The sequence below is a fragment of the Ranitomeya imitator genome, chromosome 6 (assembly GCF_032444005.1).
Source record: "Ranitomeya imitator isolate aRanImi1 chromosome 6, aRanImi1.pri, whole genome shotgun sequence".
Classification (NCBI taxonomy): Eukaryota; Metazoa; Chordata; class Amphibia; order Anura; family Dendrobatidae; genus Ranitomeya; species Ranitomeya imitator.
Window position 1 is genome coordinate 229395969 of NC_091287.1, and position 19988 is coordinate 229415956.

The 19988-nt window shown below is 43.2% G+C and overlaps 1 protein-coding gene and 1 long non-coding RNA gene across 5 annotated transcripts in view; one reads left to right on the forward strand and one right to left on the reverse strand.

Annotated features, from left to right (window-relative positions):
- Positions 1-19988, reverse strand: part of IRX4 (iroquois homeobox 4) — a 36402-nt gene that overhangs the window by 14993 nt on the left and 1421 nt on the right. For 3 of the 4 annotated variants that reach the window (XM_069730510.1, XM_069730507.1, XM_069730509.1), the window contains exons 2-4: positions 17724-17855; positions 17227-17478; positions 16023-16129 (exon numbers count right to left, since the gene is read on the reverse strand). In XM_069730510.1, the coding sequence (XP_069586611.1) occupies positions 16023-16129; positions 17227-17478; positions 17724-17768 (404 nt within the window). In that variant the 5' untranslated portion in view covers positions 17769-17855. Of the gene's footprint in view, positions 1-16022; positions 16130-17226; positions 17479-17723; positions 17856-17935; positions 18072-19988 lie in introns of those variants that run through there. The other variant, XM_069730508.1, reaches the window with a different exon arrangement.
- Positions 17998-19155, forward strand: LOC138642386 (uncharacterized). Its single transcript, XR_011314037.1, has 2 exons — positions 17998-18118; positions 19045-19155. It is a non-coding gene; the product is annotated as an uncharacterized lncRNA (long non-coding RNA).

Genomic DNA, 19988 nt, shown 5'->3' on the forward strand with positions numbered 1-19988 from the left:
GTAATGAGGGTAGTGGTAGTGGTGGAGCATCAGGTGGTCGTGGGGGAAAAAATATTGCACCTAAGTCTGGAGCTGTGGAGCCAGGTTCGTCGTCCGGCTACACAAGGCCTCGAACGCTCCCTTTTCTGGGATTAGGAAAACCGCTTTTAAAGCCGGAGCAGCAAGAGCAAGTTTTGGCTTATCTTGCTGACTCAGCCTCTAGCTCTTTTGCCTCATCTCGTGAAACTGGTAAAAGTAAAAGCAGCGCGTCGTTAGTGGATGTTCACGGTCAGGGACAAGTCACTTCCTTGTCCTCTTCAGCAAAAACAACAACAGAGAAGAATGCAGCAGGCGACACAACGGGTTACTCCATGGAGCTCTTTACACATACCGTCCCTGGCTTAGAAAGTGAAGCAGTTAACAGTCCATGCCCATTACAAATTGAATCTGACATGGAGTGCACTGACGCACAGCCACAGCCAGACTACTATGCTGGTCCTTTGACTCAGACCACAACATTGCCCTCGCAGGGTGCTGATCAAGAATCAGACCCTGATGAGACTATGTTGCCCCATCACGAACGCTATACCACCGAACGACACGGTGACACAGACGAAGTTGCGCAGGAGGTACAAGAAGAGTTATTAGATGACCCAGTTCTTGACCCCGATTGGCAGCCATTGGGGGAACAGGGTGCAGGCGGCAGCAGTTCTGAAGCAGAGGAGGAGGAGGGGCCGCAGCAGGCATCAACATCGCCACAGGTTCCATCTGCCGGGCCCGTATCTTGCCCAAAACGCGTGGCAAAGCCAAAACCTGGTGGAGGACAGCGTGGCCATCCGGTTAAAGCTCAGTCTGCAATGCCTGAAAAGGTATCCGATGCTAGAAAGAGTGCAGTCTGGCATTTTTTTAAACAACATCCAATTGATCAGCGCAAAGTCATCTGTCAAAAATGTTCTACTTCCTTAAGCAGAGGTCAGAATCTGAAAAGTCTCAATACTAGTTGCATGCATAGACATTTAACCACCATGCATTTGAAAGCTTGGACTAACTACCAAACGTCCCTTAAGGTTGTTGCACCCTCGGCCAATGAAGCTAGTCATCAACGCAACATCCCTTCCGGCAGTGTAGGACCACCATTTAGCGCACCACCTGCTGTATCTGTGCAGGTATCTTTGCCAGGCCAAAGCAGTCAGGGTCAGGGAATCACCAGTTTCGTAGTAGGAAACACTGCATCTAGGGCACCGGCGGCAACAATACCATCTCCCACCGTCTCTCAGTCTGCCATGTCCACCGGCACCCCCGCTAGTTCCACGATCTCCAGCTCTCCAGTCCAGCTCACCCTACATGAGACTATGGTTAGAAAAAGGAAATACTTAGCCTCGCATCCGCGTACACAGGGTTTGAACGCCCACATAGCTAGACTAATCTCGTTAGAGATGATGCCCTACCGGTTAGTTGAAAGCGAAGCTTTCAAAGACCTGATGGACTACGCTGTACCACGCTACGAGCTACCCAGTCGACACTTTTTTTCCAGAAAAGCCATCCCAGCCCTCCACCAGCATGTTAAAGAGCGCATCGTCCATGCACTCAGGCAATCTGTGAGCACAAAGGTGCACCTGACAACAGATGCATGGACCAGTAGGCATGGCCAGGGACGTTACGTGTCCATCACGGCACACTGGGTAAATGTGGTGGATTCAGGGTCCACAGGGGACAGCAAGTTTGGGACAGTTCTGCCTAGCCCACGGTCTAGTAAACAGTTGTCTGTAGCCGTTCGCACCCCCTCCTCCTCCTCCTCCTCGTCCTCCTGCAGAAGCAAGAGCTCGTCCACAGACCGCAGTCGCACAAACACTCCATCCGCACCTGCCACTGTTGCACACCAGGTCTCCCATTATGGGGCAGCTACTGGCATACGTCAGCAGGCTGTATTGGCTATGAAGTGTTTGGGCGACAATAGACACACCGCGGAAGTTCTGTCCGAGTTCTTGCAGCAAGAAACGCAGTCGTGGCTGGGCACTGTAGATCTTGAGGCAGGCAAGGTAGTGAGTGATAACGGAAGGAATTTCATGGCTGCCATCTCCCTTTCCCAACTGAAACACATTCCTTGCCTGGCTCACACCTTAAACCTGGTGGTGCAGTGCTTCCTGAAAAGTTATCCGGGGTTATCCGACCTGCTCCTCAAAGTGCGTGGACTTTGCGCACATATCCGCCGTTCGCCTGTACACTCCAGCCGTATGCAGACCTATCAGCGTTCTTTGAACCTTCCCCAGCATCGCCTAATCATAGACGTTGCAACAAGGTGGAACTCAACACTGCACATGCTTCAGAGACTGTGCGAACAGAGGCGGGCTGTTATGTTTTTGTGGGAGGATACACATACACGGGCAGGCAGTAGGATGGCAGACATGGAGTTGTCAGGTGTGCAGTGGTCGAAGATTCAAGACATGTGTCAAGTCCTTCAGTGTTTTGAGGAATGCACACGGCTGGTTAGTGCAGACAACGCCATAATAAGCATGAGCATCCCCCTAATGCGTCTGCTGATGCAAAGTTTGACGCACATAAAGGATCAGGCGTCTGCACCAGAGGAAGAGGAAAGCCTTGATGACAGTCAGCGATTGTCTGGTCAGGGCAGTGTACATGACGAGGTACCGGGCGAAGAGGAGGTGGAGGATGAGGAGGATGATGGGGATGAGTATATTTTTAATGAGGAAGCTTTCCCGGGGGCACGGGAAATTGGTGGCGTGGCAAGGCCGGGTTCTGGTTTTTTGAGGGACACAAGTGACGTAGATTTGCCTGCAACTGCCCCTCAACCAAGCACAACCGCAGATTTGACAACGGGAACTTTGGCCCACATGGCGGATTATGCCTTGCGTATCCTCAAAAGGGACACACGCATTACAAAAATGATGAACGATGACGATTACTGGTTGGCCTGCCTCCTTGATCCTCGCTATAAAGGCAAATTGCAAAATATTATGCCACATGAGAACTTGGAACTAATATTAGCAACAAAACAATCAACTCTTGTTGACCGTTTGCTTCTGGCATTCCCTGCACACAGCGCCCGTGATCGTTCTCACACGAGCTCCAGGGGCCAGCAGACCAGAGGTGTTAGAGGGGCAGAAATCAGAAGTGGCGTTGGACAGAGGGGTTTTCTGACCAGGTTGTGGAGTGATTTTTCTATGACCGCAGACAGGACAGGTACTGCAGCATCAATTCAAAGTGACAGGAGACAACATTTGTCCAGTATGGTTACAAACTATTTTTCATCCCTTATCGACGTTCTCCCTCAACCGTCATTCCCATTTGATTACTGGGCATCCAAATTAGACACCTGGCCAGAATTGGCAGAATATGCATTGCAGGAGCTTGCTTGCCCGGCAGCTAGTGTCCTATCAGAAAGAGTATTCAGTGCTGCAGGTTCAATACTAACAGAAAAAAGGACTCGTCTGGCTACCCAAAATGTAGATGATCTAACCTTCATTAAAATGAACCACAACTGGATTTCAAAATCTTTTGCCCCACCCTGCCCGGCTGACACCTAGCTTTCCTATGAAAAGGTCTTGCCTGTGGACTATTCTGAATGACTTTTCCAATCTCGTAATTTTCTTCACCTGATTGTCCAGCATACGACATGTTTCCACCTCACGAAATGGCCAAACTCCCCACACGGGGCCGTGCTATCGCCACTTTGCGCTTGGACCCTTGAGAGTGCTGTTTGTCTGAAGAGGTGGGTGTGGCCGCTTTTGGTCGACGGCACTGCCACTGGGTCCCTCATAGTACAATAAAGTGTCTCTGGCGGTGGTGGTGCGCACCCAACGTCAGACACACCGTTGTAATATGAGGGGCCCTGTGCCTGTACCGCCGGCCACAAGACAGTTCCCCCCCCCAGCTCAAACAGTGCTCTACCACTAGCAAAATTATCTCTCACAGCTTCACCAATGTGTAGTCTAGCCGCTGACATCCTTCAATGCCTGGCACTGACAATACCATTGTTTTGACATTTTTGTTATGTTAGGCCTTCGAAGCCTGTCTGCGGTCCCTTCTTTCTACAACTACTACACTGACCAGGCCACTGCTGGCCGTGTTACCCTGGAACCAATTTAAAAGTGCCTACAGTCAGCCCAATTTTGTTATGTTAGGCCTTCGAAGACTGTCTGCCGTCACTCCTTCCACTAGACTTCCACTGACCATACACTGCTGCCCATGTACCCCTGGAACCAATTTAAAGTGCCTACAGCCAGCCCAATTTTGTTATGTTAGGCCTTCGAAGCCTGTCTGCGGTCACTCCTTCCACTAGACTTCCACTGACCAGACCACTGCTGCCCGTGTACCCCTGGAACCAATTTAAAAGTGCCTACAGCCATGTGTTATTATTTTAGGCCTTCGATGCCTGTCTGCGGTCACTCCTTCCACTAGGCCTCCACTGACCACACCACTGCTGCCCGTGTACCCCTGGAACCAATTTAAAATTGCCTACAGCCAGCCCAATTTTTTTATTTTAGGCCTTCGATGCCTGTCTGCGGTCCATTCTTTCAACTACTACTACACTGACCAGGTCACTGCTGCCCGTGTACCCCTGGAACCAATTTAAAATTGCCTACAGCCAGCCCAATTTTTTTATTTTAGGCCTTCGATGCCTGTCTGCGGTCCATTCTTTCAACTACTACTACACTGACCAGGTCACTGCTGCCCGTGTACCCCTGGAACCAATTTAAAATTGCCTACAGCCAGCCCAATTTTTTTATTTTAGGCCTTCGATGCCTGTCTGCGGTCCATTCTTTCAACTACTACTACACTGACCAGGTCACTGCTGCCCGTGTACCCCTGGAACCAATTTAAAATTGCCTACAGCCAGCCCAATTTTTTTATTTTAGGCCTTCGATGCCTGTCTGCGGTCCATTCTTTCAACTACTACTACACTGACCAGGTCACTGCTGCCCGTGTACCCCTGGAACCAATTTAAAATTGCCTACAGCCAGCCCAATTTTTTTATTTTAGGCCTTCGATGCCTGTCTGCGGTCCATTCTTTCAACTACTACTACACTGACCAGGTCACTGCTGCCCGTGTACCCCTGGAACCAATTTAAAATTGCCTACAGCCATGTGTTATTATTTTAGGCCTTCGATGCCTGTCTGCGGTCACTCCTTCCACTAGGCCTCCACTGACCACACCACTGCTGCCCGTGTACCCCTGGAACCAATTTAAAATTGCCTACAGCCAGCCCAATTTTTTTATTTTAGGCCTTCGATGCCTGTCTGCGGTCCATTCTTTCAACTACTACTACACTGACCAGGTCACTGCTGCCCGTGTACCCCTGGAACCAATTTAAAATTGCCTACAGCCAGCCCAATTTTTTTATTTTAGGCCTTCGATGCCTGTCTGCGGTCCATTCTTTCAACTACTACTACACTGACCAGGTCACTGCTGCCCGTGTACCCCTGGAACCAATTTAAAAGTGCCTACAGCCAGCCCAAGTTTGTTATGTTAGGCCTTCGATGCCTGTCTGCGGTCCATTCTTTCAACTACTACTACACTGACCAGGTCACTGCTGCCCGTGTACCCCTGGAACCAATTTAAAATTGCCTACAGCCAGCCCAATTTTTTTATTTTAGGCCTTCGATGCCTGTCTGCGGTCCATTCTTTCAACTACTACTACACTGACCAGGTCACTGCTGCCCGTGTACCCCTGGAACCAATTTAAAATTGCCTACAGCCATGTGTTATTATTTTAGGCCTTCGATGCCTGTCTGCGGTCCATTCTTTCAACTACTACTACACTGACCAGGGCACTGCTGGCCGTGTACCCCTGGAACCAACATCAGAAAATATAAAAATAAGTATTTTGCTTATAAAAAAGAAAATACTGGTGAGATATCAAATGCAGACATTTTAACATTAAAAACAAACACACAACTCTAATCTGGTACAGTACTAAAAATGGCCACCAGCTACAATTACTTTCTCCTGCAAGTAGTTAACTGAAAGTTTTTTTAAATTGAAAACACACATATGGCATCCACCGAGTGTTGTCCTGTCGCGTCTTCTTTATATTATTGCCGAGAAGATGCAAAATAATGAAAATAATAAAATCATTAATTACCAAAATAATAGAGAAAGTCAACACCACATTGCAAATAAACATTCATTCCAAATAAAGAAGCAGGGCGCGTCCGAGGGTGAGTATATACCTAATAAGAATATAATCACCCTCGGACGCGCAATGCTTATTTCCAACAGCCTTCCTTCCTAAGAATCAGCCCTTCCGTCGTGTAGAGAGACGTTGTGTTACACTCCAAGGTGTTCCCCAGGTTGCCTTTCCTGAGCTTCGATCTTCCGGCTCTCGTTTAGTAGTTCTTGGAAACTACTCTGCATTAGGCCTTCAAATTGGGTATGGGGTGTAGAGAGATGGTGTGTTCCACTCCAAGGTGTTCCCCAGGTTGCCTTTCCTGAGCTTCGATCTTCCGGCTCTCGTTTAGTAGTTGTTGGAAACTACGCTGCATTAGGCCTTCAAATTGGGTATGGGGTGTAGCGAGAGGGTGTGTTACACTCCAAGGTGTTCCCCAGGTTGCCTTTCCTGAGCTTCGATCTTCCGGCTCTCGTTTAGTAGTTCTTGGAAACTACACTGCATTAGGCCTTCAAATTGGGTATGGGGTGTAGAGAGAGGGTGTGTTACACTCCAAGGTGTTCCCCAGGTTGCCTTTCCTGAGCTTCGATCTTCCGGCTCTCGTTTAGTAGTTGTTGGAAACTACGCTGCATTAGGCCTTCAAATTGGGTATGGGGTGTAGCGAGAGGGTGTGTTACACTCCAAGGTGTTCCCCAGGTTGCCTTTCCTGAGCTTCGATCTTCCGGCTCTCGTTTAGTAGTTCTTGGAAACTACACTGCATTAGGCCTTCAAATTGGGTATGGGGTGTAGAGAGAGGGTGTGTTACACTCTAAGGTGTTCCCCAGGTTTCCTTGCCATTGCTTCGGTCTTCCGACTCTCGTTTAGTAGTTGTAGAAAAGTACACTGCATTAGGCCATACAAAATGGGTATGGGGTGGAGAGAGATGGTGTGTTACACTCCAAGGTGTTCCCCAGGTTGCCTTTCCTGAGCTTCTATCTTCAGGCTCTCATTAAATTGTGGTTAAATGGAACAACTGCATTTGGCGTACTAGTTGGTTTGGGGCCTACTATCGGTGTCTGCCACTCCTTGCTGTTCTCCTCCACTGAACAAAGCTGTGCCGCCTGTTTACTACGGTTGCCAATTTTGAACTGCATTTCGACTACTTACTGATTTGGCCCTACTCTCTGTGTCAGCCTCTCATTCCAGTTGTCCTCCACTGCAATGCCCCCTGGTTATTCCTGTGTTACCAATTTTGAACTGCATTTAGCCCACTTTCTTCTTTGGGCCTATATCTGTGTTTCCACTTCATCGTGCCCATTGCCCAGCCAGTGATAGATGAGTCTGCTGGTACATTGACCCATAACGCAACATTCCCCGTGCACGCTACACAACAACATTGTGACCCTGCTGAAAGTCAGGTTGCTCTTCCCGCATACCATACCACCTTACACGGGGACAAAGAGGAAGGTGCAGATGAAAGTGCAGGTTCCTTCATCAGGTGGGGGGAGGAATACTAGTTGGCGACGTCACTGGCACAGGGCCTCTCATAGTACGCAAAAGTGTTGCTGCCGGTGGGAGGCGCCCCCGCCGTGCAAACACACCGCTGTACTTTGAGGGGCCCTGTGCCAGTGCCAATGCCAACGAGTGGGCCCCCCCTGCTTGCTCAGGTTCACAGCACTTGCAAAGTTGAAATACTTACCTCTCCCTGCTCCACTGCCGTGACGTGGTCCAGATTTCCTGGGCCCACTAATTACTTGAACCAGCCCTACCCCCCACAACTTTAGCCAAATGACCCCCAATTTCAAATGCCTTCCAATTATTATAAGGTAAATTACGCTTGACAAGCTTCATTAAGAAGAATGGATGGTTTTGACATTAAAATGGCCACTCTAGGTGTTTTCCTGGCCCCCACTCACTGCCGACTATGCTGCCCCATTGACTTGCATTGGGTTTCGTGTTTCGGTCGATCCCGACTTTACGTCATAATCGGCCGATTTCACTCGACCCGACTTTGGACATAGTCGGGTTTCGCAAAACCCGGCTCGACTCTAAAAAGGTCAAGGTCGCTCAACTCTAATCCTGAGTAAAGGTATGTGCACACATTGTCAATTTCTAGCACTTTCTGCCTATAATCTACGTTGTAAAACCTCCCATCAAGGTACATAATACTGTACTACTGTACACATGTTCTGTCCTATGTCACTTCTTTTAATGGCTTCAGGCTTCAGAAACCCTCAAGTGGTTAAAAGAAGCAATCTGTCCCTTCTTCAGGCGGCCAACCACTCTCTATACTTGAAAACAGAGAGTGAAAGATGTAATCGTTGGAGGAATGACGGCAAAGCTACTTTGGGAAAATTACTGCCTGTGTCTTCCTGAAGTGGCTTAATGCATACCCTAATAGACAGCTAACAATTAATTCAACTAGACAACCTTAAAGTAGAGCAAACTTCCAACAGTAGCTCATGCAGGCTGCTGAACCTGGTGCATTTCCAGTTTCGTATAGTGTCTAGTATAAATTTACAGCAGGGATTAGTTGCATTACTTTTAGACACTTTGGGAAACAAAATATTGGAGTACACTCCTAATTACATTGGTTTTACAAACACCTAGAGAAGCATCCACTTTTCTAAACACTTCATTACATGCAATCTGTCACCCCCGGGATGTATATGACCTATTAATATGGGCATACAGGTAATGAAAATGTTACACTAGTAACATAAGGTATGTATTTCTGAGAGAGTGCAGGGGACAGGATTCTGGGGCCGTAACTGATGTGCATGGGAGGAGGTAAGTATTGTAATGAACACAGGGGCAGGGACTTCTTACAGACACCACACGCCCTGAAGCCTGGAAGAAATCATTAGCATAAGGAAATAATTTAACATTTCTCCACAACAAGAACGATAACATGAGGCAGACAGGTAGGATTAGTGTAACATTTCTATTACCTGTATGCCCTTATTAATAGGTCATATACATCTCGAGGGGGGGACAGATTCCATTTAAGATATTTCTGTGCTGCTGCTAGTCGAATGGCTGAAACTCCATCCATGGCCAGAAAATGGCCATAGTTAGGTTTCACAATCAGCCAATGACTCACCACAGGTGGGGAGGGGTCTAGTCACGTGACTGGTAGCAATGCAGATAACATCTACTACATTATCTATATTCAGAGATATCACTGTGTGAGCTGTCGTGTTACAAAGGACTGCAGGTAACATCTACTACATTATCTATATTCAGAGCGTCATCACTGTGTGAGCTGTGGTGTTAACTGTTTGGGGAAGGCCCTTTTATATTTTGTGTTCTAACATGACTATGCTGAGTACACAAAGCACAATCCATAAAAGCATGGTTAGGTGGTATAGAAGAACTTGAGTTGCACATGGATCGCCCCCATAGGGCAGTGGGGTACTCGGTACCGGGTCCTTCGGTTCTCAAGGGGGATGTCACGGTGGCTAACCCGGTCTGTGGCCGTCGGGAGGTCCTTTGTAAAAATGGAAAGGTCTTTAAAGGGGAAATGTTCGTGACACCACCTGTGGTATTCAGTCAGGGTGACCGACGCTGCTTAGGGGTCCGCTGGGGTGATGTTATGGCAGCTAGATGGTATACATTCCCACGGGTGAAGTATGTCACCAGGGCTTCCCAGTGTGTAGATGGTGAATGGTGTAAGGCGCAGTGAAGAACGAGGACACAAGGTTGCAGTCTCTTTACCTTTTACTGAAGGCTTCAACATCCACAGTCCAGAGCACAGATCATGGGGCAGGCAGAGTCCGGCCGGTTTGGAGGCAAATCCAGAGTCCCCTTATCCAGGTGGAAATCAGTAGCCTTCCTCTAGCGCCTGGGTATTGTAGTACCTTACTGCTGAGCATCTCATAAGGTCCTCACAACTGTTGTTCTAAATGTTATGTCTCTTTCTTTGTACCCCAGATGGATAGGACAAACCCGTATGACTGGTGGAATGAGGCTTTTTACAGGGACTCTAGCATGCCTCGGCCCCCACAAGTTGCCACCGTGCCTTGCCTCCTGGGTATAAGGCGGATCAGTAACTTAAAATTAGCTGTCCTGCCGGTCTCTGGATAAGGCATAAAGGACTGTTGCTCCCTCGGTGTTCCAGCTACCGGATCCTGCGCCTCAGAAGGAGGCAGCCTGTGCAGGGCAGAACTCCTTCTGGTTTCCTCTCCTTTTGTTATGACTTTTTCTCACTCTCTACAATACAATTTGCTGTTCGTGTCTCTTTCTTAGGGGCTGCCGCACGTGGGGCAGGCGCAGCTCCGTGTCCTTCTGTCTAAGCCTCTGACAGGATCCCACCCCTGTCAGTCAGGGACCAACTACCTGAGCGGAGCTCAGACAGCAACTAACTGGGAGAAGCCCAGCCAGCTTCTGGCTAACTTCCTATCCAGACTACCAGTTTTACCTCATTGTGAAGAGTGCCCTAATAAATAGGAGCATAGCTCCCCCTGGTGGACTGGAGTATGAAATGTGTTGTATGTTGGTGTTACCTGGTAAAGAGATCTCCTTTATTGCCTCTAAATGTAACATCACTCCCCCCTAGAGGAGAATGATATTACTGCAGCGACCAGGACACTGGGGCCCTGCACACACAGAGACTTGACTTCAACCCCATTGAACATCTTTGTTCAAACCTGAAAAAGAACTAATGAGCCAGGCCTTTTTGTCATACATCAGTATACATCAGTAAAAAGATGCCCAATTACAATCCATTTTTCCAGACCCCCACTACTGTGTTTTAGGCAGCCCCCAAATCTAAGAAGCATCATTGTCAAGAGCTCCCTGTCCTCTCCAACAGCTGCAGGTACCTTTCCTTGCAATCAGAAAAAATGTAAAACCTGTCCATTTATAATGACCACGGACAAGATAAAGAACCCAATTCACATCAGGATTACAAGATACCAGGTACTTTCAGCTGCGACACATCTAATGTGGTGTACCTAATTATTTGTACTAAATGTCCAACTGGGGGTGTGTATGTGGGGGAGACAGGGCAAAAGCTTAGAACAAGAATGAATTCTCACCGCCACACAATAAGAGAAAAAAGAATGGATCTACCTGTGGCAATACATTTTTGTCTCCCAAATCATAACATTATGGACATGAAATTACTTGTGTTAAAAGGTATCTTCAAATCTAAGAGAGACAAAAGAGTATGGTAATATAAACTGATGACGACCTTTGACAGTCTTAGTGCAGGAATGAATGCGTCGCATGGATTTATGTCTTTTTACATCAACTAAGGAACTTGCCCCTCAGACTATGAGGGGTCATCACAACAGAACCAGACCCCAATCAGAGGACAATAAAACATTCCTTATCTAAGAACTGGTCCAATATTTATGGACATAACTGTTTATCACTCATGGTAATTCTGCTTCATGTCACCTGTCTTATCCATGTTTTTTTTCTGTGCTATGTTGTGCATAAATATGTGATTCTTCAGAATTTCTTTTAGTCTTTGCCTGATGAAGAGACTTGTGTAGTCTCGAAAGCTTGCAATTTGTTACCATCTTTTCAGTTAGCCATTAAAAGGTATCAACCACTGAGGACTCTCAATTCTAAATATTTTTCTATCTATTGGCTAACACGGTACCAAGATATCTATCTTTCCTGTAGATAAATGAACAGAAATTCTCAGAGACAAACCAGAATCTTGTAGAAAGCTTTCCCTGAAGAGTGAAATCTGTCCTAGCTGTAAAGGAGGGACACATTCCATATTAATGCTTGTGGAATTAGAATCGCTCCAGTAGCTTCAGTAGATGTAACGTTTAGGAGTCCAACTACTTTTGTCCATATGGTGAATGAGAATTAGGCCTGTGAACATGGCTTCTATGTTTGGATGGTATTGTGTGGCTGAACTGGAAACAGATCCTAAAGACTGAGAATAGTTCATAGGTGATGTCCTTGGCACGTGATGTCCATTTACTCAGTACAAATAAACTGGGCTGATGTCACAAAATAAATATTTCTTGAGGTCATGCTACAGCCAAGATTTTCCCACTTGTATAGAATCAGGTCTATGAGATTAAATAGCTTCCTTCAAAATCTCAATAGATGAACGTGGCAACTGATCTGTCATACTACCTAGAATCTGTTTTTATGAAACATCACATCCTGCGCTGTAGCACAAAATGTTTTTCAGGGGTTTTAAAACTTTGATTACATTTATGTTTTATCACCTTTTTTTGCTCCACATAAAATACCATGAAGTCAACTGAATAGGAAGCAGACAAATAAAAGATTGATAAACCTAGGAAAGAATGCTAAAAGTAAGGAGAAAAAAACTTGTTCCATTGTCTGTCAGCAAGATTATTTTGGAAAAAAAAAACTTTCTGGGAAGTGCTGTATAAAATTTTAATCAATATCTCACTGTACACAGGAGCATTTTCCAAAATATTGACAAGACTGAATTTTCATACTACATTGTTTTACTCATTCATAACATGAAAGTAAGGTTAATAATGTAACTTTCATTACAAAATCTTCAATAATTCTCAAACTAATTAATGCAAAAGTGAATACACCCCAAATAAAAAACTACTACATCTAGCATTTTGTATGACATCCATGATTATTAAGGACAGCCCTAAATCTTATAGAAATGGAATGAACAAATTAGTCACATATTCATATCCTATCCTACAGTATTCTGACTAATAAGTAAAGCTTTGCTGATTTTCTTGGAGTCTTAACCTTCCTTGTGTAAAGAAATTATTTTCTTTCTCAAGTCTTGTGACATTTCTCTTCCATGTGGTGCCATTGCTGACAGCATGAAATGGAAAGGTGTTTTCTTTGCTAAGTAACGCCCTTTTATAGTCATCTGTCTGCTGGACACCTGTTTCATGAAAAGTTAAACTTACCTGTGATTTCATTCTTGCTTATTACATTTTTTTAATCCAAGCTTTAGCTTTACTCCTATGATTTAATCTGAAGTGTACTCATTTTTGCAACATGGTACTGAATGAATTTATTTGAAAAATTACTTTTGGAGTGTGTGAAGCTACAAAACTTTTTACCAATTAATGTGGGAACATTTGTGGGAGTGTTTTGTAGTTTGGCATACCATAAAAAGTGTTGATTCTAAAAGGAATCTAAATGTTTTTTGACAAATCTGTTGGGGTATAACTTTAACAACTCTGTTTTTATTTGGCCTTACCTTTGTATAATTATATATATCCTATATATGTAGTGTGTGTGTGTGTATATAATGTGTGTACATAATGTGTGTGTATATAATGTGTGTGTGTGTGAGTGTGTGTGTGTGTGTGTGTGTGTGTGTGTATGCGCGATATTATGTGCTTTTAGATGTTCACAGATATCATTGATCAGTTTTCTGAAAGAGTTGGAATGCCAACACAAGAAATCATGCCTCATCTTGAGCGAAATGCACATCCATAAAGTGTTGGATATATAGCATGTAGTAAACAAGATGTAAGCCATTTCTCATGTAGATAATGGTACTAAGACCATGGAATAATCATATACAACGTGACACAATGTTGGATTGCTGGACTCATCTAACATTCAAAACTCTACATACTTTTACTGAAATATAAATATTACATACATAATAAATCTGATCACATATGAATTCAACTGGTATCAAGCACCTATCATAATCCAAGCAAATACCGACACAGTGATTTCCAAAATGCCTGCTCTGAAAAGACCGCATTGCCTGTTAACAGGGCCACAATATTGATTTATATTGCTCTGCACAAATTCTTAGTAAGTGAAATTCATTATTTTTTCTGTCAACAGATTTCACTGATTCTTCTTAATGCCTCCATTGCCCTATTAATGCAGATGGACATCATACAGGGAGACCCCCTCAGAATGCCCCTTTATCAGTCAGAACAGTGCGCAGATTTGTTCTGGAAGACTAGAACCATTCTTATATGGATTCATCTGAATGGCCACCATATACCTGTATATTTTCCCTGCAGAGGAATTGTCAGGAATCAAGGGGATGCCAAGAAGGGGAGCGGCAGTTTCAGAATAGGGTTGTGGTCATTTCTCAGCCAGTAGCAGGGGACTGGCCACCCTCGGTTTTGGTATCATCTCCCAAATGATACCCGTACATCGTACATTCTATCTAGATCTGTGGTGAGGATTAGTGATGAGCGACTATGCTCGTTACTCGAGTTTCTCCGAGCATGCTCGTGTGGTCTCCGAGTAGTTCGGCGTGCTCGGAGATTCGGTTGTTAGACAACCTGAACACATGCAGGGATGGCCTGTTTGTTAGGCAATCCCCACATGTATTCAGGCTGTCTAGCAGCTTCGTCGACATAAACTAAATCTCCAAGCACACTGAAATACTCGGAGACCACCCGAGCATGCTCGGAGAAACTCGTAATGAGCATACTCGCTCATCAATAGTGAGGATGCTTTCTCACAGATATCCCACAGAATCACAATGAAATGTATCAAATATGAACGTCTGTAGTCATAGGATGGCAATATGTTGTGGAAAACGCCAGCAGAGGACAGTACATGTTCTATAAATTGGGGTAATGCACAGTATTGGGAAAGGTGATTTGGCGTGATGGTAATATGTCAGATCTACAGCTCCTGGCTGGTACTAGTACAACTGAAACAGCCTGACCTCCCCTATGAACTATTTTGCCTTTTCAGAACGCATTAGGTAACATACAGTACAAAACAGAAAAGGTAAAAATAAGCAATTCAGATGATGGCAATTCAGAAATCCTCCTACAATATGTTATTTAATCCCTCTAATTGTGGAGGTGACCTTTTATGCCTTCATTTTACTGACTCATTAAAAGAGAAAAGTTACATATTTAGCACTCTAGAAAAGTTCATGTGTAGGAGAGACTGATAACAAAGTAGGCCCTAACACTTCCAAGTCTAAGGATTCATGGCAGGTTTGGGAACGATTTTGGAAAATATCCACCTTGGCATCAAATCTTATTTAGTTTTTATAAGGCCAAAAGATGTATAATAAATAACGTATAATTAATGCGTTAAGATTTTACAGCTTTAAATGTGTTTTAGCCCCATTTACTCTATATTTTACTCAACAATTCAACAATTTTCCCCCCAAAATGTAATGATTTTATATATAAAAAATTATGAAAAGTATTGATAGTATCAGGACATAAGACAATCAGATTTGACACCTCTTTATTTATTAACTTATGACTTGATCTAATCAGTAGAGGGAAGGCTTGGTGAATCAGTCGCTATACATTGACCCCTCCTGCTATATATACCACTTGCTAAGTATGGGCGAGCAAGTGAGACAGGCTTGACCTGTCCTAGAGGCTTTTCTGCTCTTATGAAATGTCTTATGACACTTCACAGTCGTCACAATTAAAATTGTGACATTAAAGGACACTATGACCCTGAATGGAGGCACAAGGAGTTTAAGAGAAAAGCGGGATTCTTGGTGATACAGTAAGACATAACTATCAGTATAGATATAGAAACTGCTAAGAATCAAACTTGTAAGGGAAAGTGTTGTGGACGTACTAATACTATTATATATGACCCCATAGCAAAAGTTGTGTATCAATAGTGTCACATTTACTGGAGGACGAACCTCGGACAACATTTATGCTCATAAGTGCAAGTAATCAATGAATGTGTCACCATATCACACCTGCTTGGTGACAACATAGTGTAACATGTGCTCCACTCACGTCCTGAACTGATCCAATATAAAGTAATAAGTAGATGACCTGGCATACACCGGCGGGGAGCTTCTGCATCTCTCTTTATAGACGGGTAATAAAATCCATTTATATGGGGCATTCAGTATAAGGTGACTGGCTCATCTATGAAGTACTAATATGCAACCCTTAACTCAATAAACTCAATTAACCATGGAAATGAGTGTACCACCCAGAAAGGACAGTATGATAATGCAATGAGAATAGTGCCTGGTATATCAGTTACCTGTCATACTGGTACTGGCTCAGGGTGTGATCATAAGGATAGTAAGCAGCAGTCTGGGCAATGCCCGCATGCGCAGATCCCGTGCCATCCTTGGAATCAAACGTGTTCTGTAACATAAGGTCAAGAATGTTTGTATGACCGCATACATATACACGCCTATTCATTTCCTACACAGTAACTATCAGAAGTAGGCTTCTTACTCGCAATCCCTACTGTTATCGGGGCTCCCAGACACAGCTGAATAATCTCAATATAACGCACAATGCTAAATACAAGACAAATTAGTTCATTCTCATGACACAATTGTATATTGCTTTCTGCTGGTGTGGATATATAATGAATGAGTGCATTATACACCCTCTCCCAAAACTCATTCTACTGTTAATATGTTTATAGATAAGGGAAGCAGTTCATACACATTTCATACATATTCTGCACTACAACAAAAGATAAAAGAACTGACAACATCCATCTCCAGCTGTCACTTCCCGGTTATCTGGTGAGAATGGAGAAGATAAATACTCTATGCTAATCTGCCGAATAGATGTAATACTAGCAGATAAACGGGAGCCGAGGCATGCTGCAGGGGGCTCTGGAGGATATATATATATATATATTTACATTATACATTAATAGAGTTGCATGTGATATAGATAGATAGATAGATAGATAGATAGATAGATAGATAGATAGATAGATAGATAGATAGATATAGATATGTACATTATGCAATATTAGACTTACATGTATTATATATATTATATTAATAGACTTGCATGTACTATATATATACATATATATAATGTAATATTAGACTTACATGTATTATATATTATATATTAATTGACTTGCATGTACTATGTAAATATATATATATATATAATGTAATATTAGACTAACATGTTGTATTGTATATATACAAATATCATATATTAACAGACGTGCATGGACTATTTATACAATGTAATATTAGACTTACATGTGTTACATATATAATATATTAATAGACTAACATGTATCATATATGTATATATATATATATATATATATATATATATATATATATATATATATATATATATATACATATATATATCAGTTCTTTGGAAACCAATAGCACCAAACTACAAGCTCGGCTGTGCTCCATCTGCATATAGAGACATTGTGGACTAGTGGTAAATCCCCAGCCGCCGCAGCCACTTACCAGGGAGTAGAATGCAGAGGCGTCGGTGCCATAGGTGACATAGTTGCCATAGCCCTGCGAGCCTGTGTACGGGCTCCCATAGACTCCTAGGGCAGCTGCAGAGCTGAGCTCATGCCTGGCAGTGGCCAGCAGCCGGCTCTCATACACAGGGCAGTAGACGGGGGTCTGAGCAGAGGCTGCAGCTGATGGGTCGGATAAACTCCTTCCACTGGACTCGCAGCAGGTTGACAATGAGTTGGTGGTCATCAAGAACTAGGGGGGAATGTCACACAATGAGAAGAAGGGAGCAGAATCTCGGGATGACTACATGATCACAAAGACTAGAACAACAGGCACTAGAATAAACAAAGTTTCATTTCCCCGGTCTTCCATCTTTCTGTAGCAGGATATGCCACATTTCTCTGGCCTAATCTACTAAACAGGAAAGTTATGATTATTAGGATTTACTCCGATTTCTCTGGCTTCACATGATCAGTGACTCCAGCCATGGCGCTTACCTGAGGAGTGGAGGAGTACGGATACCCGAACTGAGGATATGACATGTTACATGAACGCCCGAGCCCCCGAGAAGCAGGAGAGGGGTCTGCTCTGGTCGCTGCCGCGGAGCTTCCACAACTGGGTCCCAGATGCTTAAAGAGGGAAGAAGAAGGAGAAGAAAATCATCTTTAACTACTTTTAACCCTTCGACTCCTTCCTCGGGTCAACATACCTAGCAATATACTGAAAAGAGCCCGGAATATTGCTCCAAAGCACATTTACTACAAATATTACTGAGTGCCTAGCATAGGAAGGTGCATGACGTGACGTCACCGCACCCTTTCCTGCCCACAGCTGTGCATCCGAGGGTGCAAGCACTGATCGCTTTTATGGATCGTGCGAGTGGTCGGACAAGGTAATTATAGGTGTTTGTACAGCACTCGTGCAGGGCGAGGAAATGGAGGGTTTGATTGAAACATTCCTCGCCATACACTCGAATGATTTTATCTCCTTACCCACTGAAGGATGGGAAGCACTTTTAATTAGAAATTAATTAATGAGCAGCTGTTACACTAATAATTAGCCCAATTTACAAATGTAAATGTAGAAATGCGACTTTTTACTGAACTCCAAGGACTGACATAGAAAATGCTGTGCCCTTGTGTATTAATGCTGCATAATATAGTTAATAGAGGTTTATAAAGGCTGACACTATCTTGTAACAATCTATTCATTGTATTACACCACTAACACCGGGCTGTCAAAAAGTCGGAAAAGTGCAGGCAACAAAGATCGAAACATTCATTTCTGATGCGACTTTTTATGCGCCAGGAACAATTTACTGGAGTCAAGAAAACAGTTCGTTTTATACATTGATGTTTCATTCATCAGAAATGTTAATATCATTTTAAGATGACCCTAATTAATCTGGGGAGTATTGCACCTACAAGAAGAGTTACCGAGAGCTCCTTATATGAGATATATGTAATGTAAACTGTCTATTGCAGATAATATGAAGGTCGCATTATAATATATAGCATGCAAGAAATGTCTACAGCGGGGACATTACAGCGTACGAAATACAATATTATATATATATATATATATATATATATATATATATAGCAGGAGAGCAGCATGAAACTAAAGATTCTGAAATAGACAGGGGAAGTGAGTGGCGGGGCATGTGTGCCCTGGCACAGGACGGGCAGTGCAGCCCAGGTACAGGTCTGTCTGTGCAGCTAGAGTGTGCTGACTTGCTCAGAGCTGCCTGGGTTCAGACATGCGGATAGCCCCAGGGTCACACTCTAATTAATGACGGTGTTCTCTTCTTTTCCCCAGCTGGAAGACTGCCTCCCAGAAACGAATGTGCCCACTGCTGACAGCTCGATTGGGAGTGATTGATGACTATCTGGAGACCACTGTAAACCTAATAAAGTATATACTTCTTAATTGCTTTCATTACTGATGACAATGCTACACACATATATACATATCTCCGCATTACCTCTAAGTCTCTAGTAACTTGCTGCAGAATATCTATCTATCTATCTATCTATCTATCTATCTATCTATCTATCTATCTATCTATCTATCTATCTATTATTATTATTTTTATTATCTATCTATCTATCTATTATTATTATTTTTATTATCTATCTATCTATCTATCTATCTATCTATCTACCTATCTATCTATCCCATATCTATCTATTATCTAGTTCATATCTATATATCTATCTATTTGTATAAATAATAAAAAAAGAAAAAAGGAGGCAGCACTCCAATAAATGATGAAAAAGTGCACTTTATTAGCCCATATGGTTTTTCTATCTATCTGTCTATTTATCTATCTATCTATCTCATATCTATCTATCTATCCCATATCTATCTATCTATCTATCTATCTATCTATCTATCCCATATCTATCTATCTATCTATCTATCTATCTATCTATCTATCCCATATCTATCTATCTATCTATCTATCTATCTATCTATCTATCCCATATCTATCTATCCCATATCTATCTATCTATCTCATATCTATCTATTTATCTATCTATCTCATATCTATCTATCTATCTATCTATCTATCTATCTATCTATCTATCTATCTATCTATCTATCCCATATCTATCTATCTATCTATCTATCCCATATCTATCTATCTATCTATCTATCTATCTATCTATCCCATATCTATCTATCTATCTATCTATCTATCTATCTATCTATCTATCTATCTATCTCATATCTATTTATTTATCTATCTATCTCATATC